Genomic DNA, 24,730 nt, shown 5'->3' with positions numbered 1-24,730 from the left:
TATTGTCGTGATATAGCAAGATCAAAGGTCTTCCACAGAAAAGTTACACTTCAACATTTAAAAAACTGTTTCATCTCATTGTTAAAACACATCAAAGAACCAGCTTGTTTCACAATTACAAACCAGCTGGACAATCTGGCACTGTGTCCTAATCTCATCTGTGAGCTGACCTCTCAGAGTTATCACACACTCGTGTTATCACGTCCTCACACTAATTACCAAGTCGTGCCCGTTCACACTTTGTTCTCGTGTAAAGTTGCATTTCTGTTGCAAAAAATGACAGGACGTAGAAAACTGCCGGCCTGACAACGTAGAGGCTGAGTGCTAAAGGACGAAAGTCGTTCCACATGGTCAACGAATGACTCAGAGTTGAAGTTGATAGTAAAAAAAAATAACTTGTAATCATAGGCAATGAGAAAATAAAACAACACACTAAGATGTATCCTGGCTGGTGGGGAACAACCTCAACCTTTGTCTGTAATTTGTTAAATTGTGGAGTTTAATTCAGGTGAGATAGTTTTCAGTTACTGGAGAAAATAACAAATCAAAGCAGGTTAAATATGATACAGTCTGTGAGTCATTAACAGTTTGAGCTACTTTCCAAGAGGTTAAGTCTCTTACTTTGAGCCAATGTAAAGTAAAAGAGCAACAAAACACCAACTAAGCTCTTTGCTGCTTCCATTAAAATATTACACAAGGGTGGTGTAAAAACAAAACCTATCAATGACAGGCTCTTATTGAAATGTTACATTAGTAACAATAATCAATAGTTTTATTCACAGTAGTATTTACTCAGGAATCAGAGTAGAAAGTCCTATCGACCTTTGTCTCTTTCCAATGTATTAAAACCTCAGTTATTATCACAGGTCTGTGATGGAGATGTGGGTCCGATCTAAATATCCACCGGTGCTCCTGACAGCAGTGGTCTGACTTTAAGCAAATATTTGTTGGCCGCAGTTTACAGTCAAACTTCCCCTCTTCTGTGACAGTTTCAAAATCATGGAGATTTCTTAGATTTCTTTTACAACATAAAAACAGATATATCCTGTTTTTACCGACTTGTGGCTCCTGGATAATTTACTTACTTTGTTCTTTTTTTTTTTTTTTTACAGGTTATGCAATCTTTCATGTTCTCCTTTTTTTTTACCGATAAATCTTTTCACTGAGTTGGACCGGAGGGTATACCCATGCCCCAACATGCCCCATTTGTGCTGCGGACACTTTATTTGTACTTCATGTACTCACTAGTCATTTAAAGCTCTACTTCATGCAACATTATGTGTCTCAAGTGAGCAGCATATCGATGGACTACTGAAGAGGCATTTGGACTATAGGATAATGTGATTGAGATGCAAAGGTGCCCCATGTGTTGGGGGCTTTATCTGCCGGGAGTGATCAGATGCAAATGCAATGAAATGCAAATGTGATGGTCTGAAATGCATGTGAAGCAGCCTAAATTACTTCCTGGTGCCGGGGGGATTTATATTCAGATTAGTTCACTGCTGATAACAATCTGAGAAAAAGCCTCAAGGGGCTTTGGTCGTTATAAACAAAACATGTGCAAACAAAAGGCAGAGGAGGAATTTAAATGTCTGTTAACACTATGAACAAGGTAAAAGACACAAGAAAATGTATTGAAAACAGATGCAAATATCAAAAAACTAAAACTTGTAACATTTAAATTCTTGAAATTGCCCAATCTATAATACCACATCTTACTCAATTAAAAGTTACACAACAGTTTAACAGCTCCACCAGCTCATTATAAATAAATTCTCTTGACACAGTAATTCATCTTTATGATATCATAACATCAACATAAATTACACAGAGTTACTTTTATAGGATTTATCTATAATTTATCTTTATCCATTTAAAGAATGACTTTACTAACATTCTACAGATAATTTTATATTTCAACATCCTAGGGCATCTTTTTAATCTTTCATCCTTTACTGATACAAGAAATACAACATGATGAACTGAGCTTTCTTTAGAAAACTTCTCAACAAAACCTCTGGAATTGACAAGTGATATGTGAATTTAATGCAAAAAAATCAATATCTGTGGAACAAATAAGGAAGAACAACAAAATAAACATGACGTCATCATCAGTCTGTGACTGGACATGAAACTTTGACCCCGTTTATTCTTGTGGCAGCAAGTTGCTCAATCAACCCTTCAAACTTCGGTCGCAGTGTTGGTGGCACGACGTGTGTGCAAAGGAAACAGGATTATACTCAGCACACAAATCATCATCTCCACGTGAGCGAGCGCCAGCATTCACTCCACCCACCCCTCCCTACCTCCCTCCGCCCACCCCTCCCTCCACCCCTCCCTTCCTCTTCTCCCCCCCATCCCCTGGGACTGTATAAAAGCCCTCAGTCTCTGCTCAGTGAGTACGGAGAACTCAACCCCTCAGGTGAGTGAGAGCAGAATGAGAACTGGATTTCTGAATGAAATTTAGGTGTGACTTTGTTTATATGGTCAACTTTTCTCTCCTTCCACTTCATCTGGTTTTACCTTTCTTTTCCACAGGTGAATCTGTCCAGCAACCATGACTTCTGTAGCTCTGATCCTCGCTCTGGCCGTCATCACTGGTAAGTGTTCTGATAGTTTTTGTACCAGCAGCATGTGATTTTCTCCCAGTTCTAGGTTATTTATGTGTGTTTTCTTATGTTTGTCCACAATAGGCTGCAATGCCCGTGTTGTGCGCCAGGCTGATGCCACCCCAAACGCATGGGAGGACACCGTGGAGCGTTTCTGGACCTCCATCTCTGAGCTGAACAACAACGCTGATGGAGTCGTGGAAAACCTCAAGGCCTCTCAGCTCAGAAGGGAGCTAGAGTAAGTTAATTTGACTCGTTTATAATTTTCTGGAGGTGGTTTTACCTTGAAGTACTCCGTTCTTTTCCAGGTCTCGGTCTTCCTCTTCCCAGCTCAGGCATTTTTATCCTAACTGACCTTCCCGTTCTTCTCTTTTCTAGCACTCTGATCACTGACACCATGGCAGAGCTCTCAACCTACAGAGATGAAATCCAGACCAAGCTGAGCCCCTACACTGACGTGTCCACCGGTCAGCTGTCTCAGGACCTGCAGCTTCTGGCCACCAAACTGCAGAAGGACATGCTTGACGCCAAGGACCGCAGCACCGAGTATCTGGGTGAGCTCAAGAGCATGATGGAGCAGAACTCCGACGATGTTCGCAGCCGTATCGGCATCTACTCCAACAAGCTGAAGAAGCGCCTGAACAAGGACACCGAGGAGATCCGCAAGTAAGTGCAGCAGTCTTTCTGTCTTATTCTTCATTTTTTCCTCTTGTCCTTCATGTGAGACTAAAAATGATCTTCTCCTTCTCCACCACCAGCACCGTGGCCACCTACCTGGGCGAGCTCCAGTCCCGCGGCACCCAGAACCTCGACAGCATGACGGAACAGGTCCAGCCCTACGTGCAGCAGGCCAGCGACTCCGCCAGCCAGAGGCTGAGCGACATCTCCACCTTGCTGCAGAGCCAGGCTGACGGTCTGGGCGTTCAACTGGAGTCCCAGGCTGGGGCGCTCAAGACCCAGCTGGAGGCCACCGCCGAGGAGCTGCGCACCTCCCTGGAGGGCAAGATCGAAGAGCTGTCTGAGCTGATCGCCCCCTACGCCACCAAGATCCGCGAACACATCGAGACCATCATGGATAAGGTCAAGGAGACGACCTCTGCTTAAAGAAAGACTCTTTAGGGTTCCTTTTTTTGAATGGTTGTAGATGGTTTATGTTAGTAGAAGGAGAAAATGAGTAAAACACAGATAGGGGTCAGTTGAAAGCGGTGATAGTGTTGATATCTTCATTTTGGGCGCTCTGCTGTTCAGGGGTTAGGAGGTTGACGAGAGGAAGGAGGGAGGATGAGGAGGGCATCAGATGAACCTTCTTGCTCCTAACCCTCACTCCTCCCATCGACCCCCTTCTCCACGAACACGTGCACCACAGTAAATAGCAGCCTTTCATGCACAAACAGACAAATATTTGTAATATGCTTTGCTTTTTCTACATTGAATGAACTCCCCCCCCCCCCCCCCCTGATATTTTACAATGTATTTCGTAGATTTCCTTTGGTTGCAAAAGAATAACTGCTGAGTTTGAGCCTCACGGGCCGAAAAACTCAAACCAAAATAAATGCACTGAAATGTCAAAGTGAAAATAATCTGGGAACAGGCAGTCATGTGTAATTATTCTGAAGTAACCCCTCTGTGCGGGCTGTTGTATTGTTGTCGCTCACACTGAGTTTGAGTGTAATGCTTCCAGTCTGTTTCTTCAGTGTCCCCAATGTTTCACATGTCCTCAAAGCTGCTCACTAACTGCACACGGCCTGTGGCTGGACTGTGCTGAACAGTACTGAGTAAATAAAGAACCTGGAAAACAAGCTCTGTCTCCACCTCGTCTCTGAAAGTGAACATTCATAATTGTGTTTTAAAAAGATGAGATTCAGATATGTTAGAACGCAGAGGCGCCACAAAACTGACAGATTTATGCTCAGAAGAAAAATTTTCACAGGTTTTTACATCAAATAATATCTTTTTGCCTTAATAACAAAGTTGCAGGTTTACCCCACTTTTCCTTATTGTTAGTAGCTGTTGCATAAGGCTACATAAGCTCATTATATAAGAAGAATTTATCTGAAGCCATTGGCCACTTTCCATCCACCTCCTGACACACAGCTCAGAGGCTCACCTCCACTTCTTTGCCAAACTCTTTGTTTACTGCTGCTGTTTACTCCCAAATGATTTAACTACATTTAAAAAAGGTGAATTCTTCTCCCCTCCTTGTACCTGTAATCGACCCCAAGCATCTCCCGCCCTCCATTTCCCCCCGAATGCAGCCACCCCCCGCCCGCCTATTTTTCTAGTCCAGACTTGTTAAGATCTGCTCACAGATTCCTTTCTATTGATCACAGCAGGCATTTGGGAACACAATGTGCCCCAGACTGGATCAACGCAATGTGACCTTGCCCCTGCCTTTCGCTCAGCTTGGCAAAAGTAACACAACATGCATCAGTGCCCTTTTATACACATATTTGAACAAGCATGTCAATAACAAGCCATCACACACAAATATTGCTAGTGGCCTGGTGGTAAAGATGCATATCATGAAACTGCATTGTTTGTTTCTGGCAATCTGTTGCATGTCATCCCCTCAGGAAATGAAGGCAAATAAAAACCATACCGTAAAATTATGTGTTTCTGAATTTATGTTTCCTATTATTGTAGTTTTTTTTAAGAAACATACCAGAACCAAGTAAAACATGATCACAATCTTATTTCAGTGCCGTGAAATGCAAAAGAAGATTACGATTTTCAGCTTTCTTCACATCTGGAGCTGCCTCAGGGGATGAATATGGTCCCCATTGTCCTGAACTCAGAGAAGTCCCTCTTGCATTCAAAGCTCCACTGATCAAACTCAGCAGGCTTTTCGCTTTGAAGTGCGGAGCCGAGGCCAGCAGAGGACACCATTTGTCCCTCGTTCATCTCCGCTCCTCTTCCCTGACCCCTCCACTTGAATCCGTGCTGCACGACGCTGCAGCTGTGTTTTCATTTATGGGACATTGAGCAAACTGTGTCAGAAAATAAAGCTGCACAGCCTCTCTGAATGAAAAGGAGCAGCAGAAAGCGTTACATGTAATGAGTTGAAGAAATGTAGAGAGACAAGTACATTTTGAACATAAAGATTTTCTAAATAAAGGGGGTCAGGGTCACCGAGGGGCAGAAGACATGTACCACTTAATGCTATTGACCATAGTGTTAAACCAGCTGGGTTTTTTGTATTTGATTTTGCACTTTTTACAGTACGCTCTTAGAAATAGAGATAACCTACAATTGTATAGCTTTAAATTACATGTAGTTATTGTGTAACATAGAAGGAAGGCGGTTCGGTCCTCGGGCAAGATACTGAACCTCAAATTGCTCGACAGCTGCCAAAAACAGTGCTGCCCATGCACTGTATGAATGTGTTCATGGCAAAATGCGCTTTGAGTGGCAAACCACAGCACCAAGTGAAAACAAACCATCCACCATGGCCTGCATCTCTGTGGAAGTTGTGCAATTATTGCTCTGTACAAAACAACCTTTTGGTCTCACAACAAAACATGTTTACCATTTCTCTCTGTGTTATAGGGCATTGCATGTAAAGTGAAAGAATGACTAACATGGTGACAGAGGTGTTTGTGCCCTATGAAATCATTCCTGTCAGGAACCGGAGCTTGTTTGAAACTCAGACAAGTGGAACTCCTTCGCTCGACTGTCCGCTGTTTCGCGAGGACCAGACGCGAACAATAAAAACAGGAAAACCACAAGCATCCTGCCGTTTCAGCACTTCTGCTCCGTCTGTTCTTATAGGGTGTCTGAAACCTGAGCAGTGCCCAGCAACAACAAAAAAACAAACTCCCAGCAATTTATCAGGTGCTAGCAAGCCCGTGACTGCTAGTAACCCCTCTGATAACACCCCTGCAGAGATTTTACCCCCCCCATTACAGCCCCCGCTCTTCTCTCCTTCCTCTCCCTCCCATTCAGAGCTGGCACACAACACCAGGCTCTGCAGGGGCCTTCAGCCAAACACAAAAACAGCTTTTTTGTAAGCTTGTTATTGCAAATTGGGAGCACGCAAGACATGCACTTTCACGCCCTGTGCCTCCTTCAATTATTCAAGAGGAGATTATATGCACGCAAGCACAAGCTCATACATAAACCTACTGCCCACTTCATCACAAAAGTAATGGAGATTTAGTCTTCCAGAGGTATTGTGTGAGAGTGGAGGCATGTGAAAGCTGATTTGACGCCAGCTGAGGTCATTCAACGTAGCATTAGCATCTTATAGCTCAAATCATCGGCAATAAATGTGCATTTGGTCTTTTGCAGAGTGCCTGGTGTGAAAGTAGATGTGTTAAGTGGCGGTGAAGCCTTTTAACTATCAGGGACAGACTTCCTGGCTCTTACTCAGGTCACAGTTTTTAATGAGGGGGTTATTTCAGTTCACACACGTTACGGTTTTGTCTTGCATGCTAACTTACAACATGGGCCACATTTGGATTTGTCTGATTTACTTCCCTATTAAGAAAGGGAAGGTCTGGATAAGAGAGACATAAATGAGGCAATGGGATTCTAAGTCGGGCATTTAATAAAAAAAAAGAAAGGGATGATATTCTAAAGAAGTCTGCGTCAGTCTGCAGGCTACGACTTCTACCCCAGCACGCAGAATGCATTATGCAAGATTTAGCAGAGTTTGTGAAAATGAATCGGATATTAAATAATTTGTAGTAATTTGCTGTAAAATTCTGAGGTTCTTGTGATTTCCAGTCCAATTTAATGTTTAATTTAACAATTCAAACAATTCAGACGTCTATTTTACTTTTTTTTATATATTATAAGGGTTTATTAAAGGATAACTTCTAGTTTTCTATTTTAAAATAACTCACACAAAATATGCATGACAACATGAAATTAAAAAAGATATTAAAGCCCTCAAATTTGCTCCACCTTGACCAAAATCTACAATTACTTTAATTTCAATGCATGTACAATAATATTGTTAATTAGTTACTTCATTCCCCCCCCCCAAAAATATTTCTGTATTACTACTTAAAATACCCCACGTTTTGAAATCAGAACTTTTAAAGAATAACGTAAAAAAAAAGTCACTCATTCAAGGGATTATAATACATCTCCATCCACTGACAGTTATACAATAGGCCACAATAAAATATCAGTATGAACATGTAAAAAAAACAACATGTTAAAACAAGAGATAAAGGAGAAAGAAAATCACAAATCATATAGTTTTTATTTAAAGTCAGCCTTTTGATTGTTTTATATTGATCCTTTTGCAGAATGATTCATGACTTAAGTCCGACTTCTTAATCTAAAACCCTCTGATCAATATATACATGCCTGTTTGACACAAGTGTATGTCCAACACGACAGGTTCAAAGAACAGCTGAGGACTACAGTGGTAATAATGACACTATCACTACTGACCTATGTTCCTCCAGCAGCACGTCTCACCTTATCTACCGACACCTTTTTTAAACACTGACCCCTGAAGGAACCAGATCCCCTGACATAACCACACAGCTGGCATCTCCTCAAAGATAGATAAAAACTGTGTTCTTAGATTTATTTTTGCTACTAGATGTGAGCTATGAGGACACATTTCTGATTTTGAAATGAACAACTCTACACCTCTTGTTGTCAAATGTGTGACTGACCCCCCCCCCCCCCCCCCCCCCCCCTTCCTGCGCAGCCTCTGACACGCTCCTGCAGAGCACAGGACTTATTGTGCAGAGTTTCTTTATCATAATCACTATCTTTTAATGCAGTTAACGGAGGCGCTGATCAATAAAAGAGGCAGTGGCTCGTCAAGGTAACCACGTGTACGTGTTGACTTAAAATCCACCGTTTTTGCGTCACTCTGCCGGGGTCGAGCAGGATTATAAAAGCGACTCACATAGGCGCTCACACACTCCCGATTGATTCCCCTTCTGAGACCGAACAAACAGGTAAGTTCCACATTTTTTTTATGTGAACCCCTCACCGAGGTGGAGAAGTTTTGACGGTTTCTTTTATTAGAACATCAGATTATCCTCAGTAATCATTATATGATTCATCTCTTCAAGTAAGTTATCAAAGTCAAGCAGAGAATCATATGTGAAGCGAGGTTTTAGACGTAAATTTATTGCGTTTTTAGGAAGAGAGGATTTTGCGCAATAAGGGAGCTGTCCCCCCCGGCGTGGTGCTGACGTACCGCGGCGCTGCTTCTAAAGAGAGTATATTTTCTATGTGAACTCCTGCCACGTGAAAAACGTGCTTTCAACCACAACCTGTCTCTGTGCCTTGCTGCTCAGACACTCGCAGCCAAGATGAGACTCTTCCTCGCAGTTGCCGTAATGATGCTGGCCTTCGTCGCCTACACAGGTGAGATATACAGGTCCGCCGTAAGTACAAACCTGTCACTGCCACGAGTTTCCTGTGAATAACCTTAACGTGTGTCGGTCCCCTGCAGAGGCTCAGGAGGACACCATGGAAGACAAGTTCTCCAGATTTGGGGAGAAGATGTCCGAGCTGGGCCAGACCATGGCTGAGAAGGCCAGGTCCACCTTTGAAACTATTCACAACAGCGACGCGGCAGTCAAAACCCGGTATGTGCGCGTGTACACCCGCAGGAAAAACCCCGCACATTTGCACAAATGTCCCGCATGTTCAACTCTGACTTGTGTGTGTTTTTTTTTCTTGACGTTCTCAGCGGCTGGTTCGAGGAGAGGATGCAGCAGATCAAGGACTCGTTTCAGTGAAGTAGATGAAGAGATGGTGTTTCCCCCCCCCCCCCCCCCCCCCCCACACACACACACACAAACACACATCTTCACGATGGACACTCACATATCACTCACATCACCCTCTTGACCAGCAGCAACGTGAATAGTACCACCAAATAAAATAAAAGGTGTTCGGTGATAACATTAATATTTATCCTGTAAAGAAAATATGAAATTGCTCAATTTAATGCTTGGAAGAATATATGTTGTTTGATATGAATAAATGAAGAATTCTGGCCTCTAAACAGTATATCCTCTGTGTTTCTTTTATAAACCCCCTGCATGTTAACAACCTGCACGACCATATTTAAATATATTACAGGGCTCGGAAATTTAAAATAAATTCAGAAATACACACGGTCTTCTGTAGTTTTGTATTCAGAGCCAATGAAAACATCTACAAGTATTAACTTCGTTTTTTAGTTGAGAGACACATTACGTGAGCTCAGTTACCGATTCTTTATTTTTAATGTATCAGGTTTCATAAACTGCAAATTAAATGCAGAGGTATTTGTGTTGTATTTCCTCACATTGAACATGTTTATACTTAAAGTAATGGATCAATATTGAAAAGATCTCTACTTACGCATCTGCTTCAGCTAGAATATTAGAGGTTTATTTTCATTAATTAACCAATAAATAAGATTTAAGTCCGCTCATAATGATAGTTTCCATGCTTGTACTCTCAGCCTGGTATCATCAAATGGAAAATGAATAACAGACAAATTTCCAAAGTCCTTTCACGTATCATTTCACCGGACAAATGTCCTGAACAGTGAAATCCTATGTGTATGATCATTTCAATGTCACATTTAAACTCACATGTATCTAATTGTGTTTCATGGGGCAACAAACCAACTCACGTGTCTGTTATCCGGGTGTGTTCATTTCCATAGTAATGAGAAATGAACGTAAGCAGCCCTATATATTTTTTATTGAAAACAGTATTAAGAGGAGGAAGTTAAAATATTACATTAAGTGGCTCGTTCTAAAACTTAACAGCACTGTGAAGATATGTGGATGAAACTGTGTCAATCAAAGAAGTTTGTTTTAGACACCAACCCATCAACCTATGATCAAAAGTACTTCAAATAATGAGTTTAATCCCAGGCTCAATAATGAAAGACCTCCGAAGCCGATCACCTAATTGAAGAATTGCCAGCAGCGTCTAAAAGATAATATCGTGATAAAAGTTTGTTTCAATAGCTGGTAGCAAAGGGCAAGTGCCAACATGGCTGCTTTTCAGGCATTTCACAACTCCCGGGCTAAAGTCACTGTTTATGCTGAGTTAATAATCCATCGGTCGTCCCAGTTCACTGAAATCAACTCCGGTGAAGAGAACAGAGCGAGGGAGGTCAGAGGCTGGTGCACGCAGGTCACAGGCCGCTCACTGTCTGGGCTGAAATCAGATGAAGATCACTTTCACTTCGATCCCAGTGAGGTGTCGCAGAAAAGTCCAGCTCGACGTCTCTGTTGCCCTTTCAGCAGTTTCATTAGTACAGATGTTCACTGTACCTGTCATGAAAAGATTGTGCTTCAGCTGTTGGAGGTGGAGGAAGATGAACCTCCTCAGGAAGATGAACCGGACACAACGTGACACAGAGATTGAAAACTTTTGTCTGAAATGACTCCTTCTTTAAGCTTTCACTGAGCGGCCAAATAAAAACTGAAAACGTGAGATTCATATCGTTTACTTTTGGTTTCAATGACACTTTCGGCTGTCGGTTTTCTGTCCTTACGTGATCTATTAATGTATTTTGATGTTTTAATCTTTCTTGTGTTTCCCTTCTGGCGCAATAAAGTTGAATTTGAAGTAGAAACATGCAGTATAAAGTAAGCCAAAACATATAATTATGAATATTGCCTAAAATAACCCTCATGTCACATTCAAATTTATATAAGCTAAATGCATATACACAGATGCAGTCTAATTTAGAAGTCGTGTTAATAGATGCTAATATCAGACTGTAATTGGTGCTTTATACTTATATATTTATTTCTTATGTAATTTATATCAGGAAGGCCCCCACACAATACAATCCAAACCACCTACAGTACATAAAGCTGAATCCAGCTGAATATCATGAAGGCAGAATTTACTGCAGGAGTCTTAGCTGCATTAGTTTTGTCTGGATGAACCTAATGAGGGGAAACTGAATGTGTATTATAACAAATATGTCTGTTTTGATGCATGATGGGAGGCACGTGTCAGGGTCTCACGCACGCACACGCACTCTGATCAGATGTTCAAACCCCGTCACACCATTTGAAAACAATTAGAAAGGTTGATCCCGTGTGTTGAGACAGCTGCGAGCGCAGGTTTGTGGGGAAAGCAACTTCGTGATGAACTCTCGTGTCCACATCATCGCTCTGATCAGAACGCGCAGCCAGCACAGAGCCTGACTAGTGACAAGATTAAATTGATCCTGAGGTGGACTCTGGTCACAGAACTGCTTGGCTTGGCTGAAACTGTTTATCTATGTGACCCCCTCCCCCCCTCCATTCTTCACCAACACTGATATCTCTCCTGCAGGAACAGAGACTTTGACTGGCCTGGATACATAACAGCATCCGCCAAATGGGCTGAGGTATCTTGACCAATGGGCGTCAGGACAGTGAATGAACTCGGCTAATGTTGATCTTGAAGAGATTTCAAGATTTTAGGTTTGAGCGGATTTTAAAAAGCAACGTGTCTTTCCAACATTTGCGAGGGAAGAGAAAAGTCAAATCCTAATTATAATCAATGGTTTAAACCTCAAAACCTCATTTGTAGCACCCATGTGACCTGAATGGGGATTGAATTGCACTTTAAAAATCTGGATAATTTCATCCAGAGGAGTAAAAGTCCAAATCTCTTTAAAGGCGTTTTAGTCGAACTTCAAAAACATTTTCTGTTTCTTTTTATTCATGAAAAAAGACACAATAGTTGGAGACAAACTAATAGATAAGTTGGAAACTTTGCGTTGCTTTGTAACTTCCAAAGAGCTGTTGCAGTGATACCTCTTAGTTTTATGTCGATAAAACAATGTGATGAAATCAAGAACAACATGATGAAGTGGTCATCTGCTCAGGACCAATGTGCACTCGATCACCTAATACAAATAAAGTGGCTTGATAACACGGTTTTAGTTTCAACCTCTGCTGACCAGAGTCCGAGGAAAAGGTAAAATCACCATTATTCCTCCTCTGCCTGTGTTTGCTGTGTCGTTAATCCCTGTTTACATTTTACTTTGCAATCTGTGATTTTGTTGTGATTATGTTGTTGTTGATCGAGTGAACAGATTCACTTGGGCGGTAAAATGAATTTTGCAATGACCACATCTCATCTCTGTGGCAGATGCATACAGAGGTGCTCGTGCTCGGTCTCGTCTTACTGATGCAAGGTGAGGCTTTTACAAATTGTCTTCGGTCTCAGTTCCTTTACGCTCGTTTCCAGCTTCATCTTTTCGTCCTCCCCTGCAGCGTGCGAGCCACTGTCGGCCCAAAAGCTCGCTCCAGAACCACCAGAATCTCCGGGGATACTGCAGAGGCTGGCGGAGAAGGCCAGGTACTTTCTGATGATTGGCGGTTATCAGAACCACTAAAAATGTAGTTTGTGGACACATCGATTGATATTGTGTGTGTGTGTGTGTGTGTTTGTGTGTGTGTGTATCTTATTACTCATCTGTGTACTTGTGCTTCTTGCAGGGAGACAAAAGCTAAAGTCCAGGACTACGGGGCGACAGCAGTGGGCTTCTTTGGCGCTTACTATGAAGACCACATCCAGCCTGTGACCCACAGCTATGCTGAGTGGGCCTCTAATGCCAGAAGCTCCATGTGGGAGAAGATCCAGACACGCTTAGACGGCTACATGCCATTCAGAGCCACTAATGCAACCGATCTAATGTAAAGGAGAAGCTGACAATAAAGTATTGTTCTTGGCACGTGTGTCTTGTCTGTAGTTCCTGAACAGATCCTGGCTCAAGGTTTCCACTGGGCTCTACCCGTTCTATCCAATACAGGAAGAATAAGTTCAAACTTTATATGAAAGCAGCTCTTCTTTTTTTGCACACAGGCTCAGTTTTCCCTGCAAGCAAAGCAGAGATAAGTTCATAAGAGGGAAAATACATTTCTAGATAAAAATGTAAATGTATCATTTTCAAGCATTTTTTGCAGAGTCCAATAGAAATAGCAGAGTTTGCAGAGTGACGTTTCGGTGACCTTTGGTCTTATTGATTTTGGTGATTCATTCATCTCCTCTCTTGTGGCCGTGGCTGCTAAGGTTTAGCTCTGCTAACTGAAATGTAGAATTACAGTGAAGGGAGAGTGAGACATTATGGTAAAAAGAAAGAGAGAGAAACAAAAGACTGTGAAAAACATAATGGTGCAGATGATCTATCACCTTCGGCCATGCAGTCGGTCTCAAGGGTATGTGGGTGAAAGGTTAGAATTGAAATCCCAGCATGCATTGCTTAGGGTTCAGCGCTGTGTGTCTAGACGGGTCCTGGTTGATTGACCTCCTGACCATTTGACTCTGATTGGAGTCGATGTTATACAATGACTAGCAACAGTTAATCTAATCAACGTTATCTTCAATTTCAGCAGCACGGCAGGTTTTTAAAAAGTTTATTCTTCTTCTTTTGCCCTTAGAGATGTGACTGTGATTTCATGCTTGCACTGTGACACCTCTCCAGTATCAGGCGGTCTCCAAGTGCACCGCCATACGAAAAACAGATAAACTTACAAACATTGCATAACCACCAAGTCATATTTCCACATACAGTGTTTAAAGTGAATATCATGTACACTGGACTTTGTTTAGGTGAAAGTGTGTGTGGGTGTATGTGTGTGCATGAGCGTGCTCATGTGTGTGCGTGAGTGTGTGTGTGTGTGTGTCGACGTGTGGGTGTCTGCTCATCAGATGACGTTTGTTTGCGGTCCCCCCCTATATCATCCTGTCCAGATGTGAGTTCCCAGTTACAGACAACTCGCTTTCAGAGAAGACTGTCACGTCCTGGATCTGTACGTCCAAACCCAGCAGCAGGTAACCTCTCTCTCTACTTCTGCACACAGTTCACTGAAACATCTATTTTTGCAAAAATAGTTTTGGTATTCTGCAGACTCATCAACTTTCTTTTTATTATCCTCTGAGGTTTAAATTCTCAATTATGGAAAGTAATATTGATTCAAAAGAAGAAGGGTTTGATTTTGAGAATATCTTTTTTCTTTCGTTTCAGACATGAATGCAAAATACGTCTTGGCGCTGATCCTGGCCCTGCAGGGTAAGACAGAGTTGGATTTTTACTTTTGATGCAAATGACTGAATGTAGAAGCTTTGTTTCTATTTGTTGCAATAACTTACTTTTTACTTTCTCTGGGGTTGACCTGCAAGATAAAGATGGAGTTCAAATGACACTGAGCTGCTGAAGCTAAAACATTTCACATAATGAACATTATTTAAATAAATCTGATTTCTGAAAAAAAAAAATGGCCTCAAAGGCAGAATCACACTAAACCCCAAACCAGCTGCAATTAACATAGCTTGCTCTATCAAATGAACACATCCTAATCAGATTTTATTGGTTTTAACGTGTCAATCTTATCGTTCTTTTTCATTCAAGTCTCCACATGCCTGTGCGAGGTTCCCACACCATCGCAGGAGCTTATCGACAAGTACGATGCCATGAGAACCATGTTCATCAGGAGGTTGATGCACGCTTACGGCAGGATCCAGGAGGCTGCTGCTCCTCTGGCGGCAAAAATCAGTGAAAGCGAGCGTGGACAGAGCGCCAAGACCTACGTGGATGATGTGCAGGCCAAGCCCGCGTACCAGGCCGTCGTCAAGGTTGCCCAGTAAGTGCCCCCGCCCCCCCACACTGTTAGTTTCAGGGAATTATTTGCAACTCCCAATTATAAGGAGTGTGTCAATTTCAACTGCAAATTAACTTACCAACTGTATTGTTACTGATATTAATTCACAATTTCTTCTGATTATGTAACACAATAGGGCACTGAGATGTAAAGAGATTTCTTTAACCCTGTGTTCTCCCTGTTCTGCACAGTGGCCTCGTTGAGGAGGCAGGACCCCTGGTAGACAAGGCCCGCACATCGGCGCTGGGCGTGTACGAGGAGTACATGCGTCCCCAGGTCGGCCAGTACATGAGCGACGTCATCGACCACATCAAGGCCTACCTGGACCTGGTCATGCCCGCTGAATAAAGACAACCGACTTGAAAAAGCCGCCAGTCAGCGACCTGTAGTAGATCATAGCGAATAGAAACTTCACCAGTTTAGGCTGAGAAGAGCAATGCACAATGCAAATACATTCATTGGCGTCTTTCCAAAAATCAGTATCAGTGCCAAATCGTGCAGAGGCTAAAACAGGGCAAACCAACACCTTTGCAAATTGTGCATGTACAGTATTTTGTGTTTGATACACTAACCAAAAGTCTGTGTGTGATTGTGTATGTATATGGGTGAATGTGTTCAATAAAAAGAACTGGAAACTATTTGAAATGTGCTTTTTCCCCTCATGAGGCTGAAGGTTTACTCACACCTGAAGTGGTTCAGGGCTCCACCAGTAGTGCTCTATCATATAATGGTTTATAATTCTGAACATACATTTCAGTTAAACAACATAAACTCCAACAACTGTATATGAGATCAAATAAAAAATGTAATTAAAACTTTAAATGAGTGCTTTACACTGTCAGTGACAAAGACACCTAATTAGAGATGAGATCACATAAAGTAGACTCATATTTTTACCAATTATATTTTTTTGGAACGTTGCCATATTAAATCCTAAAATCACTAATGCATTAAAGAACACAACTATTCTTCCAGAAGTGTAATTCATTAGGAAGTTTAATAACTTCTCAGAGCTGTTACAGTGATTTCATTGAAACAAAACTCACTGAAGCATTTCCTATGTTGAGTGGCAAGAGATTTATTTCCCTGTGGGCAGATCATTTGAAATGGTGGCAGGTTGGAAGAGCACCACTTCTTTTTAATGTCTGCCTCATTTCACACATTCTAGTGATTGCATCGCTTCAGTTTGATTAAAGATGCAAATACCCCGACTGTGTAGTGACAGGGTCCGTGACACAAAGAGCCCGGGGCTGATGGGATAATGTATCAAACTGTATAAGCACCGACGGCTTTACCCGGTTTAATCATCACCTTTACAAATACACCCGTCACAGCACTGAATCATCTGGATTGAATCCAAACTGCCAGCTCGGACTCGGACTGGGACCACAGCTGTCCTCAGGCCGACCAGAGCTCTGGGGTCACAGGCAACACGCCATGTGAGGCGAGGATCATGTGACCGGCTGCAGGGTTGTTTACTCAGGACTCTGGGGGACATGTCGCCTTGCCACAGAAAATTACTCATCAAAAAGACTTCTGACTGAGCCTTCACTTACGCAGCCAGCTGTGAAGTTCATAGACTTCTGCTGAGTCGATAAAAGTGTCATTAAAAGGAGGTTAACCAGACCAACGCATCCTAACAATGTCGTGATTTCAATGTGATCTCTGATTCATTTGGTTAAATAAAAGGGACTTTTTCACCTTAGCAGTTAACAAACATGTGATTACCTTCACTCTACCCCTGAAAGAACAACAACATTAGTACTTATTAACTAAAGAGACAAATATTTATCATCAATAAACAAACTAAACCTCTGGGTTGAACAAACAAAAAGTGAACACACTGTTTTGGAAAGTAAATAAAAAGTACTTCTTTGGAATGGGATATAAAACACAAAATTACAAAGTACAACAACAACAATAACTACTACTACTACTAATACTAGTAGCTCTATTTATACAACAGCTCTAAAAACCGGGGTTGACAAAGTACTCGCTACTTCTATATAATAATCAGAGGCGATTGCAGCAACTATTTCATAATGATTAAAAGAAGAAAGGATCTCATGAAATAGTTTTCAAGTAAAAGAATAGGAAAACTCTAAAGTTTCATAAAACAAGTAATTACAAATAAAAAGAACACAATTTAAAATATTTATTTTGTCATGTCATGTCATCTCGTAAAGGCATGTCTGTAAAAATGGGTTTTTAAATAGGTGATTTAAAAAGGGTACAGAATCTGCAAGAGATATCCCCAATACTCTTATTGTTAGAAATTGTTATATGTACAAATCCCAAACACCGGAAACAGCCCCAGGAACTTTGCTAGTAAATTCTGTGAAAATGGATTCTGTGTCATGCAAGTTTATTTCACAGGAGGGCTGAAAGAGAAACAGGACAAGTAGCTTCCCTCCAGCTGTGGCACGACCAATCTTATCTAACTGGCCTTAATGTGTCATAACCTGGATTAGCCCGGATGACGTGTTCGACACCCTCTCGACCTGGAGCCATCTTATTAGGACTCGGACACGAACGCACCACCTTCTGTTATGCAAGGACCTCCTTCTGTACGCTTGTGAACTGGGCAAGGTTAATGAGTGTGCTACATTAATGAACTACTGACGCAATCAATGGAGAAACAACATCGATCACAGTGTATTAGGAATACCCCCCCCCCCCCCTTCAATCCCTCTCCTCATTCAAATCAAACCAGATTAAACTTCTGACTCCTGACGACGTCTAAATCCCCCTTTGATGCAGTTTCTTTATCAAGACACAATGTGACACATGGTCCCGCAAACACAAACCTTACAACAGAGCAGGTTTATCTCCCACACAGTGCACTTTGGCTCCGGGAGCGACAAGTCAACCCATTTACTCTCCTATATAAATGGCTCGGGCCGACAGGGCCTCAGCTTCGTTTCTGGAGAGGAATAGAGTGAGTACGAGAGAGTGAGACACTTCCACTTCACTTTCAGGGTGCAAACGTCTCACAACGCGTGAATGCGGTGCACGAGTAGAGAGAGAGCTCAAAGAGGGTTGATGGTTTTGAGGTTTAAGGTCAGAAAAGGTTTTTTATGTTTTCGTGGAGGAGGGAAAAGATCAGAACAGGGAAAATATCAACACAAATATATATCAAACCCTGTGACAACATCCCACCCTAGTGGATGAAAAGAGTTGAGCCCTGAATGTTACTGTTTTCTGTCCTCACAGATCCAAGTGACAAGATGAAGCTGCTGGTCGTTGCCGTGCTCGTCGCGCTCCTCGCTCTCAGTAAGTGATTTCCAGTTTGAAATAGAAGGAGACATCGATCCATGTTTGTTTTCCATTTGACTTTGACTTATTTATCGTGGTTTGTTCTCTCTCTCAGGTGCTGAAGGCTTCCGTGTGACGAGGCAGACCGAAGAGGAGGAGCAGGCGGGGACTCTGACCAGGATCACCGACAAAGTCAAGTCCCTCTACCAGGACGGCGTCAGCACGGCCAGTGGATACCTGGAGAGCATCAAGGGCCTGAAGCTGGAGGAGAAGGCAAAGTAAGAGTTTTCCCAAATCCCTTTTCCCAAATTTCCCTTTTCCCAAATGCAGAATATGAAAACTAAAGTGTAGATTCACATTTTAAACTCGTCTTTTTCTGTGTGCAACCTGCAGGACTATTTACTTGGATACTTCCATGGTTGTGAGCACCTACGCCAACATAGCTCATGACCAGATTTACCACTTCTTCTACGCCCAGCAGTAAAAAAAAAACGAATGATTTCCAGTGACTGAAACTTTAAAAGCTCGACGAGAGAGGCTACAGAGTCAATTGACAATCTGACCTCTGCCTCTTATCTCACTTCACCCGAACATCCCAACCTCAAACAGCATCTTCACCATCAACGTACCACACAATGAAGACTGTATTAAATAAACACCTTAAAGCTTGCACGGAGGAAAATGGGGAGAACAACTTTGCAAGCAGAAGAAAAAGAAGCAGCATCTCCTCATGGATTTCTCCACAGGGGTGTCAGAACGAGCAAAATGCAAATAACGTTATGATCTAGCGCCACCTACTGGTGAATTCGTGTCCTCATAGTTCCACCTCTGAATAAATTGAAACTATTTGTATCTTATCTTGAAATAAACATATTTATACAAACAAACTGGTGTCTGGTGGATTAATGATACTTTTATTATGCGATTGATGGAGTCAGTTGTTCTCCTGTTTGAGTCAAATGTTCACGTGTTTACATCTGTGTGAATCTGCGATGAGGCGTCAGACTTCCACGGGGCTGAGGCGGCCCCCCCGGACACAGGCCCCATGTCGCAATCAATAATGGATGAAAAGAGACACGTGAACTGCAGAGAACACCGACAGAGATGAACAACACAAACACAAAGACTGTGTGAAGTTTGTTTTGTGGATTCTGACGAGCTCTGATTTCTAATTAATGCACAGATCTACAACGTGTGGCCTCTTCTGAAGCTGCAGCCGACACAAACAAAGGATTTGCTTTCAAGTATCACTGCGTGTAACTGAACAAAAGATGTTTACTGTGTTAAAGAGCCATAGGACAAACATCTGCATGCATCTTAGGCACCATGATATTCCAATACTTCTAAAAGAATATTATCGATGTGTACTGTGCAGCTCTGTTCAAACTGCATTCATCTACTATAGCAGAATTAATTGCACACGTTTTCTTTCAACTAATAACAATGTACCGATCTGGTTTGACACCAGTTAAATCTGCACAACTGAAGATTTACACATTTTCTACATTGTTGGGAGCGAAGAGGAAATCTGACAGATCTGATCTGACTTTACTCAACTAACTGGATTCTAACATTTATAGTATTAAACTGTCCACAGCCCGGATTTCTATATTCTAATGGTTTTAGATTTGTCACGGCAATTTGATTTAACAAAGTTAATTTACTTTATTGTGAATCAGCAGATATTTTTTCAGGTACTTTTCACTTTTACTCTATATATCAAGTTTCAGGAAACGAGGTCGATTGAGATAATCACTAAAACGACACATATTTTATAGAACATTGTGATGATCACTTCATCATTCATCCAACTTGACATATGATAACTGATTCTTGATTCATAGCCAAAAATGTGTTTTGTGAGATTATCGTGATGGTGACCTTTGACCCTTGACCCTTGACCACCAAAATCAAATAAGGCTTTTTGTCTATTTTCAGTCAACAAACTATTAATTTGACACCAAAATGCCTTTTTAATCCCAAGTGCCCAGTGATCAAACCATCAGGGACACATTCAACCAGTTGTTTTCAAGCCTGAGATCCACAACTTGCTCTTCCATGGATTTAGAAACCATTAATATATGATAAGACACTTTTCCGATCATAGTGGTCTTCAAACATGGAACATTCAGAGTTGTGTAATCTGTGACATTTTCAAACAGCCCTTTTTAAAACTGCGTCATGGTGAAATATTAACAAATGTATTAACACTGTCGTAAAACATTAACTTAATGAGAGCTTCCCAGCAGAGTGAATCATATCTCCACTCTTTATCTTTTTCATTACTAGTTTTCGTATTGCTTCAGAAGCTGCAGTGTGTATTCATCTGTGAGATAATTGTCTATTGTAGAGAGAGGGTTTCACACAGACTGACCATAAAAGGGGTTTTAATGGAGCCTCACAGAAGCTGTGCACAGCAGGTCTCTATGAAAACAACATAAACTTCCCCAAAGCACAAACACTGAAATCTCATAAGCCTCATAAATGTAAATTTCATACACCATCATATCTCAGGACAAGAATAAAAAGGTCACAGGAAACAGGGTGTGTCTCCACGGCTGATCGTGGACCTGTTGAAATCCCTCAGGTTATCGCTAAGTTTACAGCCAAACTGGAAATGAAGCTGTCAGGTAATAAAGCAGGTAATAAAAAAGTTGGCAGGTATAAAGACGCGACCGATCAAACAAGTCGTCAGTTACAGAACAACAGAGGCGCAGAATGAATCTTCTCCTGGTGCTCGCTTTGGGGCTGGCAGGTAGATACTCTTTACCACATTGTGTCTGGAATATTCAATAATCCACATTAGAAAAGTCTTCTGGTTTCAGTGTCTTCTCATCGTGTTACAGGAGCGTCTCCCCTGGGGGAACACAAGGAGTGCCCGCCTCACTCCAGACCCTGGCAGGTGAATCTGCACGATGGAAGAATGTCCTGCAGCGGAGCTCTCATCGACCAGTGGTGGATAGTGACCTCCTTTGACTGTGCACCCACGTGGGTACTGGTGGCTGTTAACGCCAAATAACAACTCAATGCAACTGATGAATTTGTACTTTCTCTGTCTTTCTAGGGAGATTTTATTTTTTATCTTCTCTTATTCATTTTATTTTCATTGTACAGCACTTCGGTCGACTCCGGTTGTTTTTAAATGTGCTATATAAAAAAATTGATTTGATTTGTCAATTTTTTCCGAAACAAAATGTAAAAAGTGTTTCAAAAAGGTTTCCTCCTTAATAGCCGCGCTTCAGTTTAACGTGCATCCAATTTCCTCCCAATCTCTGCAGTTAAATCCCAAACGGGCATGTTTGAAACCCGACTGAAGTGCTTGATATATTCCACTTTGCTAAAATCCAACCATGTATTATTTAAATCAAGCGTATTTTTTCTTGACGTTTAATTCAATTGCTGCAGCGTTGTTCTTCGTGACCTTCAGCCTGCAGCTCCGGCTGTGTCTCTCACAATCTTCTGACGAGATTAAAAAAGCAGAACGTTTTTGTGTTTTCTGTTTCCCTCTCACGAGTGATTCATGAAGCACTGCACACGTCGTAATGCAATTTAATAAATAACAGCAGAATATAACATGATAATCGGCCTGGGGTCAGCAGAGGGGTCAGTCAGGGAGTCGTGGGATGAGTCTTTGTGTTGAGATGTTAAATGAGGTGGTTCTTAGTGTTAATAAGACTGGACACTGTTAACAGAACAACTGCAAAATTCCACTTGCTAAATAAATAACACCAATTAGCCTTTTGTTCTCGTCTGACTAAGGTTTACAGTTCCTTAGTCCTGGGCCTGTTTCTGCCTGAGGCCTCAGAGATCTCTATAAATCCCCTCCTCTCATCCCAGAGCCCACGGGTCCATTGCAACCCTGGGAGACCACGATGTGACGGTGGAGGAAGGAACCGAGCAGCACATCCACGTCTCCGAGGTGATCCGTCACAGCCCGTACCGCTCGCCCTTCCACAGCCTCACCATGGTGCGTCTGGCCCGGCCTGCCCAGTTCAACCAGCACGTCCAGCCGGTCCCACTGCCCAGCCGCTGCCCGCAGCCCGGGGAGATCTGCTCTGTGAGCGGCTGGGGCTCCACCAGGCCCAATCACTGTAAGTGAATTTAAAAGTGCTATACTGTGGCTTTAACACCTCATTAGCTTGTATCCACATTAGACTTCAGTGCAATTACAAGATAAACCAGTGTTCCCTAATCCAGTCCTCAAATATTACCTGTCCTGCAAAGATTTAAACTCCAGCTTCCCTGTGAGATCTCAGCTGAAGGCTCCTGGTTTCTACTGCAAACCAACCTTCCCCCTTGAGAACTGCTTTAAATCAATAGTTGGATACTTTGACAAAATAAACTCATTCACTTTTTTCCTTTCTATTACATTTAATTACTGGATCAATTAGTTCTGTGGTTCCCTGAGGGTTTTATGCTATGCTGGTTATTTATTGGACATGCAGATGTCAGAGGGGCATTTCTGCAGGTGGGTGAGATATGTACCTTGTCACTGCTGTGCTCACACAAAGATCCATGGAAATCTGCGTAGTATTTTTTTGAGGAGGAAATTATGAATCTGGAACCATCATGCAGGCGGCTAGCTTTGCCAAGGATAAGCTAACTGAATCACATTTATCTAATCCCTACAAAAATACTACGTTTAAAACCCAATTTTTGTTTTTTTCAAGGGGGTTTGTTTACAGGACTATTCCTTGGCCTGGCACGTGACCTTCCATGACCTTTAGAATAACCTTAACGTCTTTGCAACTGAAATATTAAAAATAACTACAGAATTCTTGACACGTGAAACCTTCACTGTTTAAATGCTTGCTCTCATTGGGGGCACATGTCCTCTTCAAAACACTTACCCAGATTGACGTCCTTGGAACAAGTAGCATCGACCTCTTTAGAGCATTCATCATGAACTGGAAAGATACAAATAGAAGCTCTGTTACTCTCATAGTTTCATCACGATTCCCGGGAAACGTTGGATTCTGATCGGCGGCTCATCAACATTCTGGTCACCGCAGCGCTAACAAGGCATGAACGCTCTATTTTAATAATGAGTAAAAAAAATGGCTTTCTGTAATCAGAGGAGTTTCTAATTGCCTGCCAAAATGCCCAGTCAGTGATTGAGACTAATTAAAAGCGGAAGACCTTGAAAATGGTGTTTATTTAAGGTTTAGACCTCATGCACCGGTGCCAGTGGTGGCACTGCATCAAAACTGAAACTAATCCTCAGACCTGCTGAAGGCGAGGGAAAGGGAGCGAGGGGGGCAGGTTGATGAGTAATGGTGGTGTATATATCCCGACACCTAAATCCTATTGATGTTATATATTCAGATGACGCACCAGCGCGATTTGAAGTACTTAGTTTGAAAGAATCAGGGCAGATGACTCACCTTCATCCTTCTCCGACACAGACGAGCCTCAGCAGCGGCTGAAGTGTATCACCGTGCCGGTCGTGGATGATCAGACGTGTGTGAACACTTTCCCTGAGTACCTGTACTGGAGCATGGGCATGGTCTGCGCTGGTCGAGCAGACACAGATAACTGCATGGTGAGAATATACACAACCCCAGGAAAAAAATATATATATATGCATTTCTTCACTTGTCTGCAGTTTTAAATACTCTGTCTCTCGTTCCCCAGTCTTCCTCCTGTGTATCACTGCATTTTCTTTTCATTTTAACTCACTTGTTTAGATGCATTTTCCATAAACCGTCACAACAGAGTAGCTCATTCCCCCCCCACCTTGTCCCTTCAGGATAATGGCGGCAGTGTGATGGTGTGCGGAGGCCAGCTGCAGGGGGTGCAGTGGTTCAACCATGGCTGCAGAAACCCAGCTGACCCGAGTGTCTACTCCAAGATGTGCCAGTACAACGACTGGATCCACCAAGTGATGGCCCACTACCCACCGTTCGTGCCGACCACTGTTTCGACCACGACACGAGGCCGCAGGGACTAATTGCATCTCTGATTAAATAACGACATGGTTATGAATATTGCAACACTTTCAGAGGTCACCCTTCCAGTAAAACTTAAAAAAAATCGGAATGCCATATATATCCTACGCGCACAATAAAAATAAAATAAAATAAAATGTTGTTCATGTTTTATTCATGGTTTTTAATGCACCCTTAACTCTGATTGCTCCTTTTTCCTCATTTGCCTTAGTAAACCCATTCCACAGCTGGCTAATAGCTGCTGCTAATTGGCTCTGATTCCTTCCCACTACATCATAGCTCCACACGCGCGGCTGTGTGGGGGACACTGGGAGGGGATTAGACGTGA

At 42.2% G+C, this 24,730-nt stretch overlaps 6 protein-coding genes across 6 annotated transcripts; all 6 read left to right on the top strand.

The window, feature by feature from the left end:
* The first annotated feature begins 2,325 nt into the window (after positions 1 to 2,325).
* Positions 2,326 to 4,408, top strand: apoeb (apolipoprotein Eb). Its single transcript, XM_053433117.1, has 5 exons — positions 2,326 to 2,422; positions 2,539 to 2,600; positions 2,694 to 2,847; positions 2,988 to 3,275; positions 3,368 to 4,408. Exons 2-5 carry the CDS (start codon positions 2,558 to 2,560, stop codon positions 3,711 to 3,713), a joined length of 831 nt encoding a protein of 276 aa, XP_053289092.1. The 5' UTR covers positions 2,326 to 2,422; positions 2,539 to 2,557; the 3' UTR covers positions 3,714 to 4,408.
* Positions 4,409 to 8,441: 4,033 nt separating this feature from the next.
* On the top strand, positions 8,442 to 9,594 carry apoc1 (apolipoprotein C-I). Its single transcript, XM_053432690.1, has 4 exons — positions 8,442 to 8,533; positions 8,879 to 8,948; positions 9,037 to 9,172; positions 9,277 to 9,594. Exons 2-4 carry the CDS (start codon positions 8,894 to 8,896, stop codon positions 9,323 to 9,325), a joined length of 240 nt encoding a protein of 79 aa, XP_053288665.1. The 5' UTR covers positions 8,442 to 8,533; positions 8,879 to 8,893; the 3' UTR covers positions 9,326 to 9,594.
* A 2,449-nt stretch (positions 9,595 to 12,043) lies between these two features.
* Positions 12,044 to 13,272, top strand: apoc4 (apolipoprotein C-IV). The gene is made up of 4 exons (XM_053432936.1): positions 12,044 to 12,512; positions 12,687 to 12,732; positions 12,812 to 12,896; positions 13,037 to 13,272. The coding sequence occupies exons 2-4, from the start codon at positions 12,687 to 12,689 to the stop codon at positions 13,236 to 13,238; spliced, it is 333 nt and encodes a 110-aa protein (XP_053288911.1). The 5' UTR covers positions 12,044 to 12,512; the 3' UTR covers positions 13,239 to 13,272.
* Positions 13,273 to 14,257: 985 nt separating this feature from the next.
* On the top strand, positions 14,258 to 15,837 carry apoa2 (apolipoprotein A-II). Its single transcript, XM_053432935.1, has 4 exons — positions 14,258 to 14,372; positions 14,566 to 14,610; positions 14,950 to 15,181; positions 15,391 to 15,837. Exons 2-4 carry the CDS (start codon positions 14,568 to 14,570, stop codon positions 15,545 to 15,547), a joined length of 432 nt encoding a protein of 143 aa, XP_053288910.1. The 5' UTR covers positions 14,258 to 14,372; positions 14,566 to 14,567; the 3' UTR covers positions 15,548 to 15,837.
* A 2,202-nt stretch (positions 15,838 to 18,039) lies between these two features.
* Positions 18,040 to 19,341, top strand: apoc2 (apolipoprotein C-II). The gene is made up of 4 exons (XM_053432937.1): positions 18,040 to 18,137; positions 18,413 to 18,472; positions 18,570 to 18,732; positions 18,848 to 19,341. The coding sequence occupies exons 2-4, from the start codon at positions 18,427 to 18,429 to the stop codon at positions 18,936 to 18,938; spliced, it is 300 nt and encodes a 99-aa protein (XP_053288912.1). The 5' UTR covers positions 18,040 to 18,137; positions 18,413 to 18,426; the 3' UTR covers positions 18,939 to 19,341.
* A 1,831-nt stretch (positions 19,342 to 21,172) lies between these two features.
* Positions 21,173 to 24,404, top strand: LOC128449960 (trypsinogen-like protein 3). The gene is made up of 5 exons (XM_053433340.1): positions 21,173 to 21,209; positions 21,301 to 21,442; positions 22,292 to 22,545; positions 23,860 to 23,996; positions 24,204 to 24,404. Exons 1-5 carry the CDS (start codon positions 21,173 to 21,175, stop codon positions 24,402 to 24,404), a joined length of 771 nt encoding a protein of 256 aa, XP_053289315.1.
* Positions 24,405 to 24,730: the final 326 nt, after the last annotated feature.

The sequence above is a fragment of the Pleuronectes platessa genome, chromosome 10 (genome assembly GCF_947347685.1).
Source record: "Pleuronectes platessa chromosome 10, fPlePla1.1, whole genome shotgun sequence".
In the NCBI taxonomy this organism is placed as follows: domain Eukaryota; kingdom Metazoa; phylum Chordata; class Actinopteri; order Pleuronectiformes; family Pleuronectidae; genus Pleuronectes; species Pleuronectes platessa.
Note: the sequence above shows the minus strand (reverse complement) of the source record. Positions and strands in the feature narration are given on the sequence as shown.